The sequence below is a fragment of the Natrix helvetica genome (genome assembly GCF_964273705.1).
Source record: "Natrix helvetica genome assembly, chromosome: 1".
NCBI classification, from domain to species: Eukaryota; Metazoa; Chordata; class Lepidosauria; order Squamata; family Natricidae; genus Natrix; species Natrix helvetica.
In genome coordinates, this window is record NC_138548.1 from 1,870,146 (window position 1) to 1,886,521 (window position 16,376).

General features: G+C 48.9%; 1 protein-coding gene across 1 annotated transcript; it reads right to left on the reverse strand.

The window, feature by feature from the left end:
- Positions 1-5: 5 nt before the first annotated feature.
- Positions 6-14,718, reverse strand: LOC309383628 (acidic leucine-rich nuclear phosphoprotein 32 family member D-like). The gene is made up of 7 exons (XM_081936413.1): positions 14,564-14,718; positions 5,621-5,770; positions 4,336-4,458; positions 3,360-3,555; positions 1,829-1,920; positions 1,504-1,558; positions 6-1,381 (listed from the first exon to the last, which is right to left on the reverse strand). The coding sequence occupies exons 1-7, from the start codon at positions 14,615-14,617 to the stop codon at positions 1,299-1,301; spliced, it is 753 nt and encodes a 250-aa protein (XP_081792539.1). The 5' UTR covers positions 14,618-14,718; the 3' UTR covers positions 6-1,298.
- Between the last annotated feature and the right edge of the window lie 1,658 nt (positions 14,719-16,376).

Sequence of the window (16,376 nt, forward strand, 5' to 3'; positions counted from 1 at the left end):
CTGCATTGTTCCTTTTTAAAAACCAAGTCTTTTATTAAAAGTCTTATCCAAATTCCATTAACAAAAAGGAGATATATAAAAGAGGGCCCAAAATTCCAAAGGGGTGGGTGGGTTGGAGGGAGATATGATATATTTCTTCTTCTTCTTCTTTTTTTACCAAATCTGTGCTGAAAATGTTTTTTTTTTAACTAGGGGCTAAAAAATCCCACCCATCATCGGCCAGGAAAGGGGGGGGGGAAAGCGAGGGAACGTTGAACCGCAGCTCTGAACGTGGGAGGTGGGAGGTTTGTGCTCAAAGTGTTTTCCTAGCCACAAAAACTAAAATTACATTTTTTTAAAAAAGCAGGGCTTTACAATCTGGAGAATTCTTTTTTTTTAAAGTAGGCGTTTTGTTTTTGCAACCTCATGCTGCATTTTGCTATCCTGTTGATTGAGAAACCCCCTTTCGAGCGAGGCTTCCCCCCCCCCCTTTGCCAGGCTGGCCATGGGTGGACTCGTGCCCCACACTTGTCTGGAGCATGCCCGTTTTGGGGGGAGGGGGGCACAGCTGAACTCCTCCCTCTGGGCTCATGGTGGCGGCGGGTGGGTGAGTGGGGCACAGATCAGCAAGGAATAAATCACAGAAGCAGACAACCGAATTAAAAACTAAACATCACAGCAAGCGAACCACAATCCACTTGTAAAACACTTCGGCAACATCGCCGCAAAGCCCATGCCAAAGAGAGGACGGTCCTGCATCTGGAACTCACGCCGAGGGCCACAGCTGCACCGAGCACCCTGCTTGACCGGGGGTTTCCAGAAGGGTGCATCTTCAGCCTCCGGGGGAGAGTGGGAGGGGCCATAGCAGACTTGACTCCACCACCCCCAGCCAGAAATTGCCAGGAGTGTCCAAATGCATCCAGGTGGGGGGGAGGGAGAGGGGGGGGGAAGCCAAATTGCTTGCAGGTTCAGTAAATCTGCCTTTGCATTGCTAAGCCTTTGGTCGCAAATACCTCATACCTGGGGGTGGGGGGGCTGGAGAGGTAAGAGAAAGCTAACCCCCAAAACAAAAAATTCCAACTTCTCCTGAAACACCTATCCTTTTCTACATCTTTTAAAAAAATATATACTGTGGGTGTTCGCAGCCCTACAAAAGAGCGGAGGGGAGGGGCGGCAGGAGAGGGGGAAGGGGATTCGTCACAGTTCTCACAAAGGTGTGGGGGGGAACGGTGAGAGGCCGGGAAAGTCACACAGTCCGCCAAAAAACACGGATCGGCCTGCAAAGGAGCCGAGGAGGAGGAAGAGGCGGGAGGGAGTCCTCAGTCGTCGTTTTCTTCATCCTCGTCGTCGTCGTCCGGGTCTTCCTCGGGGTCTCGTTTCCGCTTCTCGCCCTGCTGGACCTCTGAAAAGGAAAGGAGACCAAGGAGAGGGGAGTGATAGGGTTGGATGAGGCAGAAAACCAGCATATCCGCATCCAATCCGAGACGCAATTCTCAGGCACCAAAGTCAGAACAAGATACCCACCGGCTTCTTCATCCTCATCCTCGTCTTCATCTACGTCATCCTCATCATCTTCGTCCTGAAGGAGGAAGGGGCATTTTTGAGGAAAAAAAAACTTTTTAGGAGGATTATCAGTAGTTCTCCTGGTGGAATTCTCGGACCACAGATTCTTTCATCACAACAAATCTTGTTAAAAAGAAGTTTGCGAATCTCAGCAAAGCTTAACAAGATTTGTTAGGATGAAAGCAGCAGCAGCCTTGGCGGCTGCCTCATCTTAGCACTTTTGGCGTACAAACACACCCCATCCCCACGTAGACAATTGCGCAGAAAGTGGGATATTACGATTCACCTCGTCATCTCCCCCGTTCTCCTCGTCTTCGCCGTCCAGGTCATCTTCGTCATCTAATTCGTCTTCCTCCTCTTCCTCGTCCTCCTCATCTTCTACAAGGAAAAGACACCTCCCGGCATCAGAGACTGGGCCACAACCCCGGGCAGTCCTCGACTGACGAACAGTTCACTTAGTGACCATTCAAAGTTATGGCAAGATCCACACGGCCAAAGTTCAGACGGTTGGCAATCAACTCACATTTATGACGGTCCTGCCATCATACGAACGCCTTTTTTGACCCTCTTGACACATGTTGTTAACAACATAATCAGTGATTCACTTAGTAACTGTGGCAGGGAAGGTAATAAGATGGGGCAAAACTTGCTTAACCAATGTCTCAGCAACAGAAATTTTGGGCTTCAACAATAACAGAATAATAAGAGTTGGATGAATGGAGAGCACAGATGATTCCTAGAATCAGCTCCTAGGTTAGGGGGAGTTGGTGAATTAAACTCTTGAGGTCAGATGGGACCCCTAGAAACCCCAGGACTTTGCCAGACAGGGTGCAGCACTAAGTTACTCCATTTCCTCCAAAAACAGTCACTGTGGAAAAGATCTTGGAGTCCTCGTGGACGATCCCTTAAACATGAGCCAGCCGTGTGCGGCGGCAGCCAAGAAGGCCAATACGATCCTGGGTTGCGTAAACAGAGGCATAGAATCAAGAGCACATGGAGTCTTAGTACCGGTTTACAAAGCCTTTACTAAGGCCACACCTGGAATACAGCATCCAGTTTTGGTCACCAAATTACAAAAAAGATGTTGACACCTTGGAAAAGTTCAGAGAAGAGCAACTAAGATGATCAAAGGCCTGGAGGCTAAAACATAGGAAGGACGGTTGCAGGATTTGGGGTTTGGCTGGTCTAAAGGAAAGTGGTCCAGTATTTGAGGGGCTGCCCCAAAGAAGAGGGGGGTCAACTTATTCTCCAAAGCACCTGAAGGTAGGACCAAAAGCAACGGACGGAAATTAATCAAGGAAAGAAACCACCTGGAATTAAGGAAAAGAGAAAGAGGGGGGGGGGGAGGCCAAGGGACTAGACGACCTCTGAGGTCCCTTCCAGTTCTATTCCCATTCCATTTTCCATATGTAAAGGATTCTCTAAACTTGGCAACTTTAAGACTTGTGGACTTCAAATCTCAGAATTCTTCCGCCAGCCATGACAACAGGGAATTCTGGGAGTAAGTTGCCAAGATGGGAGAGCCCTGGTCTAGGCCTCAAGGTTACAAAAAAAAAAGGTGAATTCATCACAAGCCATTTCAGTGGCCCCAGTGTCTTGCCCCCCACTCCAAATAACCACAACGGCAAGGCATTGAACGTCTCAGGGTTTTGGAAAAATAGTTGCTGGATCGATCCCCAAACAGGCTTACTACGGCCTTGAAGGAGGCAACAATCTTGTCTAACCCGTCCCAGCCACGTTCTCTGAGAGTTGGTGAAAAGTGAAAAAAAGTCGAAACGGCGGCTGCGGAATTGAAGCCCCGGGGCCGGACTACTCACCATCTCCGTTCTCATCGTACTCATCATCCAGCCCGTCAGCTTCTGGGTCCGAATCGGGAGCTTCTTTGTCACTGGCGTCGAACCCATCAAGATAAATCAGCTGAGGCAGGAGGGTGAAGATGATCTCGCGGTAGTTGTTTAGCGTCGTCACCTCGCAATTGAAGAGGTCAAGGTTCCGCAGGTGGGGAAGCTTTTTCTGCAGCGGGGGAGGGGAGAAAGTGGCCCAGTTCAGGAGGGGTGCTTCCCCCCGCCTCCGCTCCAGGCACAGAGCAGCCACATCCCTCCCCTAGACCAAATGTGCACTCAAAAACTGATGGGCATTGTCGCAAATTGTAAGTCAAGGACTACCTGTAGAACAGGGTGTCAAACTCGCGGCATCACGTGACGTATCACAACTTTGGGCCCTATGCTAAACTGGGCATGGGCGTGACGTATCCGGACAGCAGGTTTGACACCCTTGCTGTAGAAGGTGGCCAGATTAAGAAAAATACAGATTTTGGGAGGTGGCGGTGTGTCATTTGCTGAGGAGGAGGGGGCTCCATTACTGGCCTACAGAATAAAGCCTTTCCAGAAGGTCCTCCAATACAGGTGGGATGCTCGATTTACAACAGTTCATTCAGTGACTGTTCCAAGTTACAACAGCACTTGAAAAAAAGCAACCTATGACCATTTTTCACTCTTACGACCGCTGCAGCATCCTTTTGCGACCTTCTGATGAACCAAGTAAATGGGAAAACCAGATTCACCTAACAACTGCAGTGATTCACTTAACGACTGGGGTATGAAAGGTTCTAAAAAGGGAGCAAAAACTCACAACTAATGTTTCGCTTAACAACAAACTCTGGGCTCAATTGAGGTAGTAAGTTGAGAACTACAGGCTTTCTGTTTGGAGCTCAAATCATTTTGTGCGTCTTTCCACACACACACAGGCGAAAACTCTCGCTCGCAATTCGGTGCGGCCAGACCATCAACTCACCAGAGGGTCCAACGTGCTGATCTCTTTGATTTTATTCCCGCTGAGGTTCAACTGCGTCAAATTTGGCGTTTTTTCCGCGAGGACTTCCAGCCCGCCCGAAATACGATTGTCGCTCAGCTCCAGCTGCCGAAAAGAAAACAGTAAACGGCGGCTCCAGAGACAATACACTACATAATCCTTCTGTGTGGATTATGCAACCTGAGAATGACCCACGACCCTCCCCACTGCATTGGATTGGGGCAACCCCTCTGGAGTTGAATTGGAGCCGCTCCACTTAGAGAAACAGAAAAGGGCAAACAGGGAAACGGAGGCAGCATTTTCAACCCATGCCCTCTTTTGTACATTTATTATGCAACTCTGCTAATCCTTCAACCCTCCCAGATTCTGGGCTCTGGGCCGTTAAGAATCACACTTTTAAATCAATGGCTTAAAAGATGACTAAGAAAAACAAGGACATTTCCATGGTGCAAAAATGCCACCAGCCAAACAGGATGGGACTGAAAGGAAAGGCAGGTTTGAAGCTAGCCTCCGCGAGAGAGGCACCCCCCCTCCAAAGGGGAACACTGCACCTCCACTCCGCCCACCCTAAAGCTGGGCAGGTATGGAAACCGAACAAATAAAAAATAAATGAAATAAAACAAAATATAAAAAATAAAAATATGTAATGAACTAAATAAAATAGCAAATATATAATACATAACACCAAATATAAAAAGTAAAAAATATAACTAAAAATATTAAAAATAAAAATATAAAAATACAAAAAATAAAATATATAACGTAAAATTTAAAAAGTAAAAATGTATAATAAACTAAAAATAATATATATATATTTGTTTGTGTTACAAACACAAACTAGTCTCCCTTTATTTTATCAGCACAAATGCAACACACACACACACACACACACACACACACATATATATATATATATAATCATAAAATAAAAAACATAAAACATGGGGATGGGAAAAACAAAGACAGCAGAGGTAAACAGAAAATCAGGCAGAGGACACAGTTAGATCAGGTAGGTGACCATGTGTAGGTGAAGGAGAGGTCAGAAAAGTCAAAATGGGAGCTGCAACCACTCAGCTGAATCCCCGCCCCCCCCCCCCCAGGGGGGGGGATCTTGCAAAAGGAATGATCGAGAGCAGCGTTTTCCCAATCTTGGGGGACTTTTAGAGGTGTGAACTGCAACTCCCAGAATTCCCCAGCCCGCTCAGATCCGGCTCAACGCACAACACACACACATCCAATCCCGCCGGTCTTGCCCCCAGGTGCTCACCTTCCGGAGTTTGCTAAGCTTGGGCAGGTTAGATATGGAGAGAAGGTGGACGTTGATCATGCTCAGGAATTCCAGATTTTCAAAGTCGGCGGAGAGCCCACTGATCTTGCCATCGTCCGAGTTGCAGTTGTCCAGCACCAGCTCCTTCACCTAGGAAAGTGAGACACACCCATGACGCTCTTCGAAGTCCGGCTGCCAGAATTCCACCGGGCACAGCTAGGGGATTCTGGGGGAGGTGGTCTAATCCAATCCAGGGGAGTCATCAACCTTTCGAATCTCAGGGACCACTAGGGATTGATGACATAAGCCAAGGGGAGAATAATTTTGGGCTCCATTTTGGTCAGGTCATAAGTGAAGGATTAACTGTACAGGCAGTCCTTGGCTAACAATCCCTCATTTAGCAACCACTCGGCGGCACTGAAAAAAAGGGAGTAGTTATGGAAGCACCTCCATGGCCATGCAATCAAAATTCAGGCATTTGGCACAACAGTTGTGTACCCCAGGGTCACCTGACCGCCATTTGCAACCTTCCCACAAGCAAAGTCAACGTGGGAAGCCGGGTTCACTTCATGACCACACAAGTCACTTAACAATGGCAATGATTCGCTTAACAACCATGGCAAAGAAGGTCGCAAAATTGGGAGCAACGCCTGGGGGTCCTATCCTATCTCTCCGACCCCACTTCCCCCCAAATTCAATTCTTAAAGATCCAGTCAGGACAAGCCAATAATGGCTGTGGCCTCTTGCTTTAGCCCTCTGGGGAATATGCCACTATTTAACACAAATATGACACTATTCACACAAGCATCCATCTTCTACAGTGCACCCTCTGGGACTGATATATGCACACAGAATGACTTGCTGGTCAGACGTGATCTGCCAGCATTGGGCAAGAACTATATGAATGTATCAATTTTATTAAGTTTTTAATTTAAAAAAAATTAAATTAAGTGTCCCCTTTCCAGTTCCTGCATTTCTGACGGGAGATGTGCTTTGAGAGGCAGGTGTCCCAAAATGAAGTCGGAGACACTCACACAAATGTGTGGTTTTCTATAAATATATTTAACATCTACATCCACAGCAGACACAGGAACGTCATGAGGTAAATCTAAAAGGTATACAGAACACACAGAAGAAAAAGGTGGGAAAACGGGGAAGCTCCTCCTTTTTCACCCACAGCAACCAATCATAGCGCAGATTACCTCATGCAGGAGCAGACTAGATAGTCAGGAACATAGAAACACCATGAGGTAAATCTAAATGGTATACAGAACACATAGAAGAAAAAGGCGGGAAAACAGGAAAACTCCCTTTACACCCACAGCAACCAATCACAACATAGAAGAGCAGACAAGATAGTCAGGAACACAGGAACATCATGAGGTAACTCTAAATGGTACACAGAACCCACAGAAGAAAAAGGCGGGAAAAAGGGAAACTCCCTTTATACCCACAGCAACCAATCACAATGTAGATAAAAAGACAAGTTGGTCAGGAACACCATGAGGCAAATCAAAATGTATACAGAACACACAGAAGAAAAAAACGGAAAGAAAAGGGACACTCCCCCTTTATACCCACAGCAACCAATCATACCGCAAATTGCCTCACCCATGTGTCAGCACTCTCTAAGTAATCAACTGCAACTGTGTGTTCTGGTCCACTGTACACTTTATTGTTCCAGCTACTAAATTAAATAGGCTAACCAGATGAAGAGGAGCCACCTCATGGAGTAGCCTCGGAGAAGCCTTTTAAGAAGGAGCTAAGAGTTAAGCCTAGCCTGCAGGCTTGTTGTGAGGCCGTTGCTGAGACAAACAATTGGCTCTCAACTGCGGCTGGCTGCCTTTGTAAAGGAAGTCGACGTCCATTCTGGAAAGCAGGAAGAAAAAAAAAGTTTCAAAAGACCAGCCCTTCTTTCTGCAGCCTTGCAGCAAACATTGTGGAGTGCAGAGATAGCAATCCAAAAACACCACTAAGTTTGAACCATGGTTAAATTTCCACGCCTACATTCCCTGTCAAGCTGGCGACCACAAGTAATTCTCGACTTACAACCCATGTGTGACCATTCAAAGTTATACCAAGCCCTGAGAGACTTGTGACTATTTTCACACTTATGGCCATTGCTGCTGCATTCAGACCATCACGTGATCAAAATTCAGCTGGTTCAGATTTATGACAGATGCAATGTCCCGGGGTTCTGCGACCTCCTTTTGTGACCTTCTTGACAAGCAAAATCAAAGGGGAAGCCAGATTCACTGAACAACCATGTTATTAACACAAAAACTGCAGTGACTCAATGACTGTGGCAAGAAAGGTCATAAAATGGGGCAAAATGCACTTAATAACTGTCTCGCTTAAGGGAACAGAAATTCTGGGCTCAATTGTGGTTATAAGTCAGGGAATACGTCTTGGACAAAGCAAAAAACAGGAACAAATCCATAACGGTGCTGCGTGTGAAGGCAGCAGACAGAGCCAAGAAAACAGGATTGCCCCAGACTCAAAGGTAGACCAAGGGGGCACACCAGAGTTAAGAAGAAGGCAAGGTTTCCAGTTCTGCCCGTTGACAATCCCTTTGATTCATCAATATTCGGAGGAACCATGAGGACTAGAATCTTGCTTCTTTGAACACTTCAGCTACAGTGCACCACTTTAAGTCCCCGGGTCCCCAGCGCAGAGGCTGGGAAAGGCTTGCTTACATACACATGTATACACCCACACCCTGCCAGCAACCGGCTTTTCAAGCTGCCTGACCCGGAGGCCTCGGGACTGGCTCCACGCAGGCCGTCTTCCTGAAAGTGCCCGAGCTTGGCGCTGCTTGGAGCAGCTGCGTGGCACAAGCCCAGCCTGATCTCATGAGTCTGGCAGCACAGCAGCAATGCAGCCCAACCGGCCGCGTCAGCAACTGCATTCTTTTGCCGCGCCTGACCCTGCAGTTTCTCCCCTCTGCGCAGGCCGAGGCAGGATAATGCTCGCCGGGACGCTTGCACGGATGGATGCCAGAAAGGGAAGAGGGGTGGGCCATGTGCCCAGCGGGGCTGGATGGGCTCTCCGCAGGAGCTGGCCAACCGTACAAAGATGGGGAAGAGTCTCATGATCGGACAGCAAGTGGATTTGATTCCTGGGGAATAATGAGTGATGTTTTGATCCACCCTCTATTTAGGGGCAACGCAAGGCATGAAAACACCAAAACACACAGCAATATCCTAGAAGGACAAACACACACAGGAAGCCCTCGACTCACAACAGTTCATTTAGCGATCGAAGTTACAATGGAACCGAAAACAAGTGACTTTATGATCACTTTTCACATTCATGACAGCATCCCCATGGCTGTGTGGGCTCAAAATGCAGACACTTGGCAACTGGGTTCATATTTATGACGGCCACAGCATCCCGGAATCCACTTTTGCAACCTTCTGACAAGCCAACTCAATTGGGAAGACAGATTGACTTAACCGTGTTACTGACTTAACCACTGCGGGATACACTCAAGAACCGCAGCAAAAAAGTTTTGTAAAATACAACTGGTCTCACTTAGCAATAGAAATCTGGGGCTCAATTGTGGGTTAAGTCGAGGACTATCTGTGCCTGCCTTAAAAAAAACCAGGAGGCATCCACGGGTATCTTTTCAGACTCACAAATGTTGTTATAAAGGAAGCAAAACCTTTTTTTGCTAGCTAGACTAAGGTAACTCTCCTCTTTACAATAGGTAGATCCAGTTCTAAATTTCAGGTTGAATTGGCGGAGTATTAATCCCCTCCGAGGCTCTTCCAATAATCCACCTCTTAGCCTGCTGGCCTTCCACTCTTCCCACTTGCCTGGACAGGGCACCTTTGCATGAACCAGTGGTGTGCCAATCGAAAAAAGACACACATACACCTTCCGCAGTCTTACCTCACTGGGTCTTACTGCTCTCTATAAATGACTGATTTATACCCGTGCACCATTACTTAATTTGATGCTCGCCAAGCTAAATTCTTAAACAGAATACAATTTGTAAAGCCTTAGTAAGGCCACACTTGGAATCCTGCATTCAGTTCTGGTCGCCATGATGTAGAAAAGATGTGGAGACTATAGAAAGAGTGCAGAGAAGAGCAACAAAGAGGATTAGGGGACGGGAGGCTAAAACATACAAAGAACGGTTGCAGGAATGGGGTATGTCTAGAGAAAAGAAGGACTGGGGGGTACGATAGCAATATTTGAGGGTCTGCCCCAAAGGAGAAGGGGTCAATCTATCCTCCAAAGCACCTGAAGGCAGGACGAAAAGCGACAGATGGAAACTAATCAAGGAGAGAAGCAACCTGGAATTAAGGAGACTTCCTCAGTGAGGACAATTAACTAGTGGAACTGTTTGCCACCAGACGTTGTGGGTGCTTCATCACTGGAGACTGGACAGTCACTTGTCTGAAATGGTACAGGGTCTCCTGCTTTAGCAGGGGGCTGGACTAGACGACCACCAAGGTCCCTTCCAACTCTGATGATGATTTTGCAACACCAGGTGACATAAACTTTGCCACTAATTTCAAACACATTTCCCAGTGGTGAAAAGTTTGCAGACTTTCAACAACACAGACCTCTGAGAAAAGCCGGCCCAACCAAGTTTCTTTTCTGCCAAATTTTCTCTTTCTCTCATTTATGGCCCTCCTATTTTTTTTCTCATGAAGTGAATGGGTCGTGTACAAATTATCCCATCAAGAGGACTAGAATCTTGAGTCCCAAAGGAGTTAGGGGCTAATATACCCAAGGCGAGGGGTGTGTGCCTGTAAAGAAAACTGTGTTATGCAGAAAAAACCTGAAATTCTCTGGGCTTTATAGCAATTGGGTGCATGGGGGGGGGGGGGGGGGTGCAGTGTATCATACAAGCAAAACCATTTTCGTTCTACTTGGAAATGCCAAAAAAGATCTAATGTAACTTTCAAAGCCCCAAACAATTATTTTTAGAGACAAAATCCAAAGGGCAAAGACTCAAATCATTCATCCACTGCAACACGGAGTAGAAGGATCAATAATTTCCTCTGTAGCCTTCAGTTGTGCCTGTTTTTCTGAACGTAACAACCTCCCAAAACGAATGTTTGTGCAAGCCACCAAACTGATTTCCACAAGATCTAGAAACGTGGAATTTCAGAGTGTGGAAGCAGGCACAACGCGAGAAGCGTTATTTCTTCTGCAAAAAGGGGGCAACTTCCAGAGCGGGTGCACTTCAGCTCCCAGCTCTGCTGGCTGGGGAATTATGGGAGTTGAAGTCCACCCGCTCTGGAAGTTGCTGTAGTTGAGAATCACTGTGGACTAGAATGGTGTTCAAGAGAAACGCACACAAAATTCCACCACCAGTCTGAAAGGGGCTATTTTTGGGGTTTACAGAGGGTCAACACCTGTGCACCAACCTTAACAACTCACACTTTCTTCCTCTCTTTCCAAGCTGCCATTTTTAGCTTTAACCCCCCCCCATGCCCCCAAATTGCTCTTGGTAGGCCCCCCCCCCCCAGTTGGGAGACTCAACCCTTGGCCCCTTTAAGGAAGAAAGCAGCCAGAGGGGGAGTGTGTGTGTGTGCCTGCTCTTGTTTTTTTAAAAAAGGAACCCAGGCCCAGCTGTTGGGGCAACCTCTGGCACATCTGCAGAGGGGATTTCCCCCCCACCCCTCAAATTCTCAGAGTAAAAGCATTACACAGGAACTGAACTGACCAGCCACCCACACCATCACACCTCACTAGAAAAATACACTACTCAACTTACAACACTTCATTTAGCGAACGTTCAGCTTCACGCCACTGGGGGGTAAAAGGGATGATGGCCATTTTTTCACACTTAACGACCATCGTAACATCCCATGGTCACGTGACCAAAATTGCTTGGCAACTTGACTCCTATTTAAGACGGTTGCGGTGCCCTGTGTCCCCTTTGTCTACCACCTCAATGGGGAAGCCAATACTCACTTAGCCACGTGACTCGCTTAAGAACAGCAGTGGTTTGCTTAGCGGCGGCGGCCAAGGAAATTCACCCAATGGGGCGAAAGGCGCTGAACAGCTGTCCAGATTAGCAACGGGAATCCAGGGCTGCATTTTGGTTATAAGTGGAGGATTATCTTGCATGTATATATTTTAGTCTCAGAGTATGGATCATTTTTTCCCTTTCGTTAGAATTTGGCTACCTTTTTTTTCTGAACTGAAACCCCCCCACCCCACCCCCCCACCCTTTCCAGAGGTGACTGACTCCATTCTCCACCTATCTGGAGAAAATTAAATCTCTGAATTAAGATCCAAAATTGCACTGAAGAAAGTAACACATATATCAGGGGTGTTCAAACTTGGCCACTTTTAAGACTTGTGGACTTCAACTCCCAGAATTCTGGGAGTTGAAGTCCACAAGTCTTAAAGTGGCCAAGTTTGGACACCCCTGACATATATGATGCTTCCGTCTCACTTCCCTAGGCTGCAATCTCTCCTTTGGGAAATATCTTTTAGGAAAAGCCAAACTGTATTTATCCTTTTATTGTTATTTTTTTTCCCTCTCCCTTTTACTGGTGTTTTTATTCTGCTGCTTTGAAGCCCTGTAGTTTGGCCACAAAGTTACGACGGCACTGAAAAATGTGACTTATGACCGTCTTTTCCACCGTTACGACCTTTACAATACAATAGCAGAGTTGGAAGGGACCTTGGAGGTCTTCTAATCCAACCTCCTGCCTAGGCAGGAAACCCTACACCTCTCCATACAAAGGGTTATTCAACCTCTTGTTATGTTTGCCGCATTTCCCCCCCCCCCCCGCACCTCTGGTCACATTGGCAGACGCTTGACCATTGGTTCATATTTCTGATGGTTGCAGTGTCCAAGTCCGTTTGGGGGGGAGGAGAAGCCGGAGATTGACTTAACTCATCAACTGCAGCAATTCACTTAACAACTGGGCCAAAAAAACCGTTTCACGAATGTCTCGCTTAACAGCAGAAATTCTGTCGGGTAATATAGAGCGACCTGGTCAGAGGAGGCCAATTCTGTGCGAGCCTCACTGCAAATAAAGGGGTCAGTTCAATCCCCCACACACCAAACAAGGGCAGCAGAAGCAGAGATGGTGCCCCAGGGACGCCCCCTCCCCATTGTCATCAAAAGGCAGCCATGCTGGAAGCCTCCCCTGCCCCCCTCCAGGGTCTCTTGCCAGGCAAAGGCCTTGTGCAGAAGGGAAAGCAGCCCCCCCCCCCCCCGTGGCAGGCTTACAAGGAGCATCAATCCTTCCCTTCCCCACTATCCGGTCAGAGTGGAGGAAGCTTCTAGGATGAGAAATGAAACGTCTTCAAAAGCAAGAAAGTCCAGTTGCCTCTTGAAAAAAAATCACCTTTGGGGACAACCAGGGCTTGGATGGCTGAGAATCTCCACAGACTTAGCCGTAGAATTTGGGATGGATGCCCTTGGAATGGTGGTGGGGGTAAGAATGGATTTCCAAAGGGAAAAACACTAAAGCCTACAGGAACCCTTTGCCCCACTCAGGTGACCCTGAGGACACAGAGAAGCCTCCAAGTGGCCTCAACGACCCTCTAAAAGGATGCAAATGAGCAGCTTTGTCTCCAAGGAGAATAAATCCTCCCACTCCCCCACCATCTGGTCAGAGCGGAGGAAGCTTCTTGGAGGAGAAGCAAAACGCCTTTAAAGAAAAACGAAGAAAGTCCAGTTGAAAGGGAAAAAGAGAGAGAGGAAGACCTGGAGGACTACAAGCCCCAGAATTCCTCGCGGGGTTTGGAGGGGGAGGAGAGAGAGGCCACGATCGCCGCCCGGCTAGCCGGCTTTTGCAGCAGCGAGGGCCGCCCGGGGCTCCTTTGCAAGCCCTTTCAGGTTCATCTGGGGCTCCGAGCCCCACGCAAACCGCGCCCCATGCGATCCCAGACCCCCCACCGTTCCAGGGCAGGAGGCTCTTGCAAGGAGGCGCCCGCGGGCGGAATCCCAAGCCGGGGCTTTGGAGGGGGGGTGGGGAGAGTAAAGATTTCCCCTTCCAGCCACTCAACCTGGGAAGGGAAGGGGCGTCCCTTGCAGCGAGACACCACCCTCCCAAAGGGGCGGTGCAATGCAAAAGGAAGGGGGGGGGCTCCTCCCAAATGCACCCTTCCCCCTCCCCATGCAGCATCCTCTGCAAAAGCAACGCCAGCTTGCAAAAACCCCAAATCCTGGGGTGTTGGGGTTTTTATTTGGGGGAGGGTCATTTTCTTGATGCAAAACGCCCGGCCGCCTTGCAAAAACTCGGACCCCCAACATGCCTATCCCACCCCCCCTTCTTTCCAGCGGATGGCACGAAGCTTGCCCCAGTGTGTGTCCCCAGCGCCATGCTTAGGCGACCCCTCCCCCCCGCAAAACTCCCGATGCCCCTTCCCAGTAGCACCCCAGGCCCTCCCTCCATTTTGTTTGTGCGCCCCCCCCCGGAAAAAGACCCACGTGGACGAGACAAGCAGTCCTTTCCCTCCCCCCTTTTCCCTCCCACACGAGATCTCCCCCACATTCCCCTCCCCCTATCAGGAGAAGTTATTTGGGGGGGTCGTCCCTTCCTCTCGGGGAGGGGGGGAGGCTAAATGTCTCTCGTGCAAAACTGGGAGGGGGGAAAGCTGACCCCCCCTTCCCAAGTCGGAGACCCCCCTTCCAGGCCCAACGTGGAGCCCGATCCCCACGTGCGCGACCCCCACCCGTTCCTTCCTGGGGCGGGAGGGGGGAAACGATCGGGGGAGGGGGGAGCCTTTCACCGGCTGCTCCGGCCCGGCCATGTGCGCGGGGGTCCATTGGTGGCGGCGGGGGGGCGTCTGGAGGGGAGGGGGGGCTTCCAGGGTATTTTGGGGGGGCGCAGGAAGGCAATCCTCCAGGCCGCCCTCCCTCCCGCGCGCCTCCAACATGTCTGCCGGACACACGTGTGTGCAAGCGAGGGGGGAAGGGGAGGGGTGAAGGTGGTAGGCGATCCCCCCCCCGGGGCTGACCTCGGCGGGCTTCTTGTTGCGCAGCTCCAGCGTCAGCCGCTTCTTCATCTCCATGGCGCCGCTCTCGCTCTCTCCTATCGGGGCCCCCAGCCAGCCAAGCGCCCAACGGCCCGCCGCGGCCCTGCTCGGGAGCGAAGTGGAGGCCGGCGCCGCCGACGCCGACGCTTATATAGTGCGGAAACAAAGGGGCGGCGCGGAGGAAGAGGCGGGGTCTCGCGATGACGGCAATGACGCCGGAAGAGGCGGGGCGGCGCAGGGAAATATTCCCGCCTCTGGGCTCACTCGAGGCCGGCCTGGTGGCTGGGCTCGAGCTGAGGAGGCGGAGCTCCGTCCTCGGCCGGTTTCTGTCTGGAGAGCCGGTGGATTCCTCCCGCCACCTGAGGCGATCTTTTCTCCGTTCCCGAGGCGGCTCCCGCCATTCTCTCGGCTCCGCTCCGGGTTTTTTGTCTTTTTCAAAGGGGCTCTTGCTGCGCCTCTTCTGAGCGGTTCATCTCAACGTTAATAAATACCCGGGAATCCTCGACTTAGGACCACAAAAGGGAGCGCGACGTTTCCGTTGCTAAGCCAAGGCAGTTGCTAAGCCACTGCTTTGCCCCGTTTTGCGACGATCTTGGCCACCGCTGTTAAGCGAATCCTGCGGTCCTTAAGCGAATCCCCTTCCCGCCCCATCCGTTGCTTGTTGGAAGGAAGTGGCAAACAGGATTATGTGACCCCAGGATGCTACAACCACTGTATAAACACACACGTCAGTTGCCAAGCATCTTGAGTTTTGGTCATGGGACGGGGTGGGCAAAACGGTCATTAAGTGTGAAAACTGGTCGGAAGTCACTTTTCTCAATGCTGTAACTCAACAAATAGTTGTCCCGAAGGTGCTTTTCTTTTTTTTCATTCCAAGAGGCAACTGGACTTTATGGTTTTTCTTTGAAGAGGTTTTGCTTCTCATTTGAGAAGCTTCTTCAGCTCAGTTCTGCAATTCAACTTCACTTCAGAACTGAAGAAGCTCCTCGGATGAGAAGCAACACCTCTTCAAAGAAAAACCAGAAAGTCCAGTTGCCTCATGTAATTAAAAAAAAAAAAGCACCTTTGGGACAACCAGGCCCTGGAGGAGACCTGAGAATCTCAACAGACATTCAACAAATAGTTGTAACTTGGAACTTTTGACAAGCAAAGTCAATGGAGACTAAAACACATGAAGAACGGTTGCAGGAACTGAGTATGTCTAGTTTAATCAAAAGAAGGACCAGGGGAGACATGATAGCAGTCTTCCAATATCTCAGGGGCTGCCCCAAAGAAGAGGGAGTCAAGCTATTTTCCAAGGCACCTGAGGGTAGAAAAAGAAGCAATGGGTGGAAACTAATCAAGGAGAGAAGCAACTTAGAACTGAGGAGAAACTTCCTGACAGTGAGAACAATTAATCAGTGGAACAGCTTGCCTCCAAAAGTTGTGAATGCTGGAAGTCTTTAAGAAGATGTTGGATAGCCATTTGTCTGGAACGGAATAGAGTTTCCTGCCTAGGCAGGGGGTTGGACTAGAAGACCTCCAAGGTCCCTTCCAACTCTGTTATTGTATTGTATTATTGTATTAATGGGGGGGGGGAGCCAGAATCATTTAAGAACTCTATTACGGGTGGGTAATGAATTAAGATGGAATTATACCAACGTTATTAATTGTGGGTAATTAAGTTAAAAGTTCTTTATGTAAAAAATTGCTTTTGATGGTGTATGTTGCTTACAGCAAAACAGACCAACAGATGAAATGTGAAATGGCAATTTGGTTTAACTTTGAAGATAATTTAAATTAAGAGCTGAAGATG

Bases quoted from the DNA above. Each gene is read 5' to 3' on its own strand.
- LOC309383628 (XM_081936413.1), bottom strand. From the start codon at position 14,617: ATGGAGATGAAGAAGCGGCTGACGCTGGAGCTGCGCAACAAGAAGCCC. The intron at 3,556-4,335 runs GTGAGTTGATGG...CCCCCGCTGCAG, and splicing joins TCAGCACGTTGGACCCTCTG to AAAAAGCTTCCCCACCTGCG. The intron at 1,559-1,828 runs GTGAATCGTAAT...TTCCTCCTTCAG, and splicing joins AGAACGGGGGAGATGACGAG to GACGAAGATGATGAGGATGA.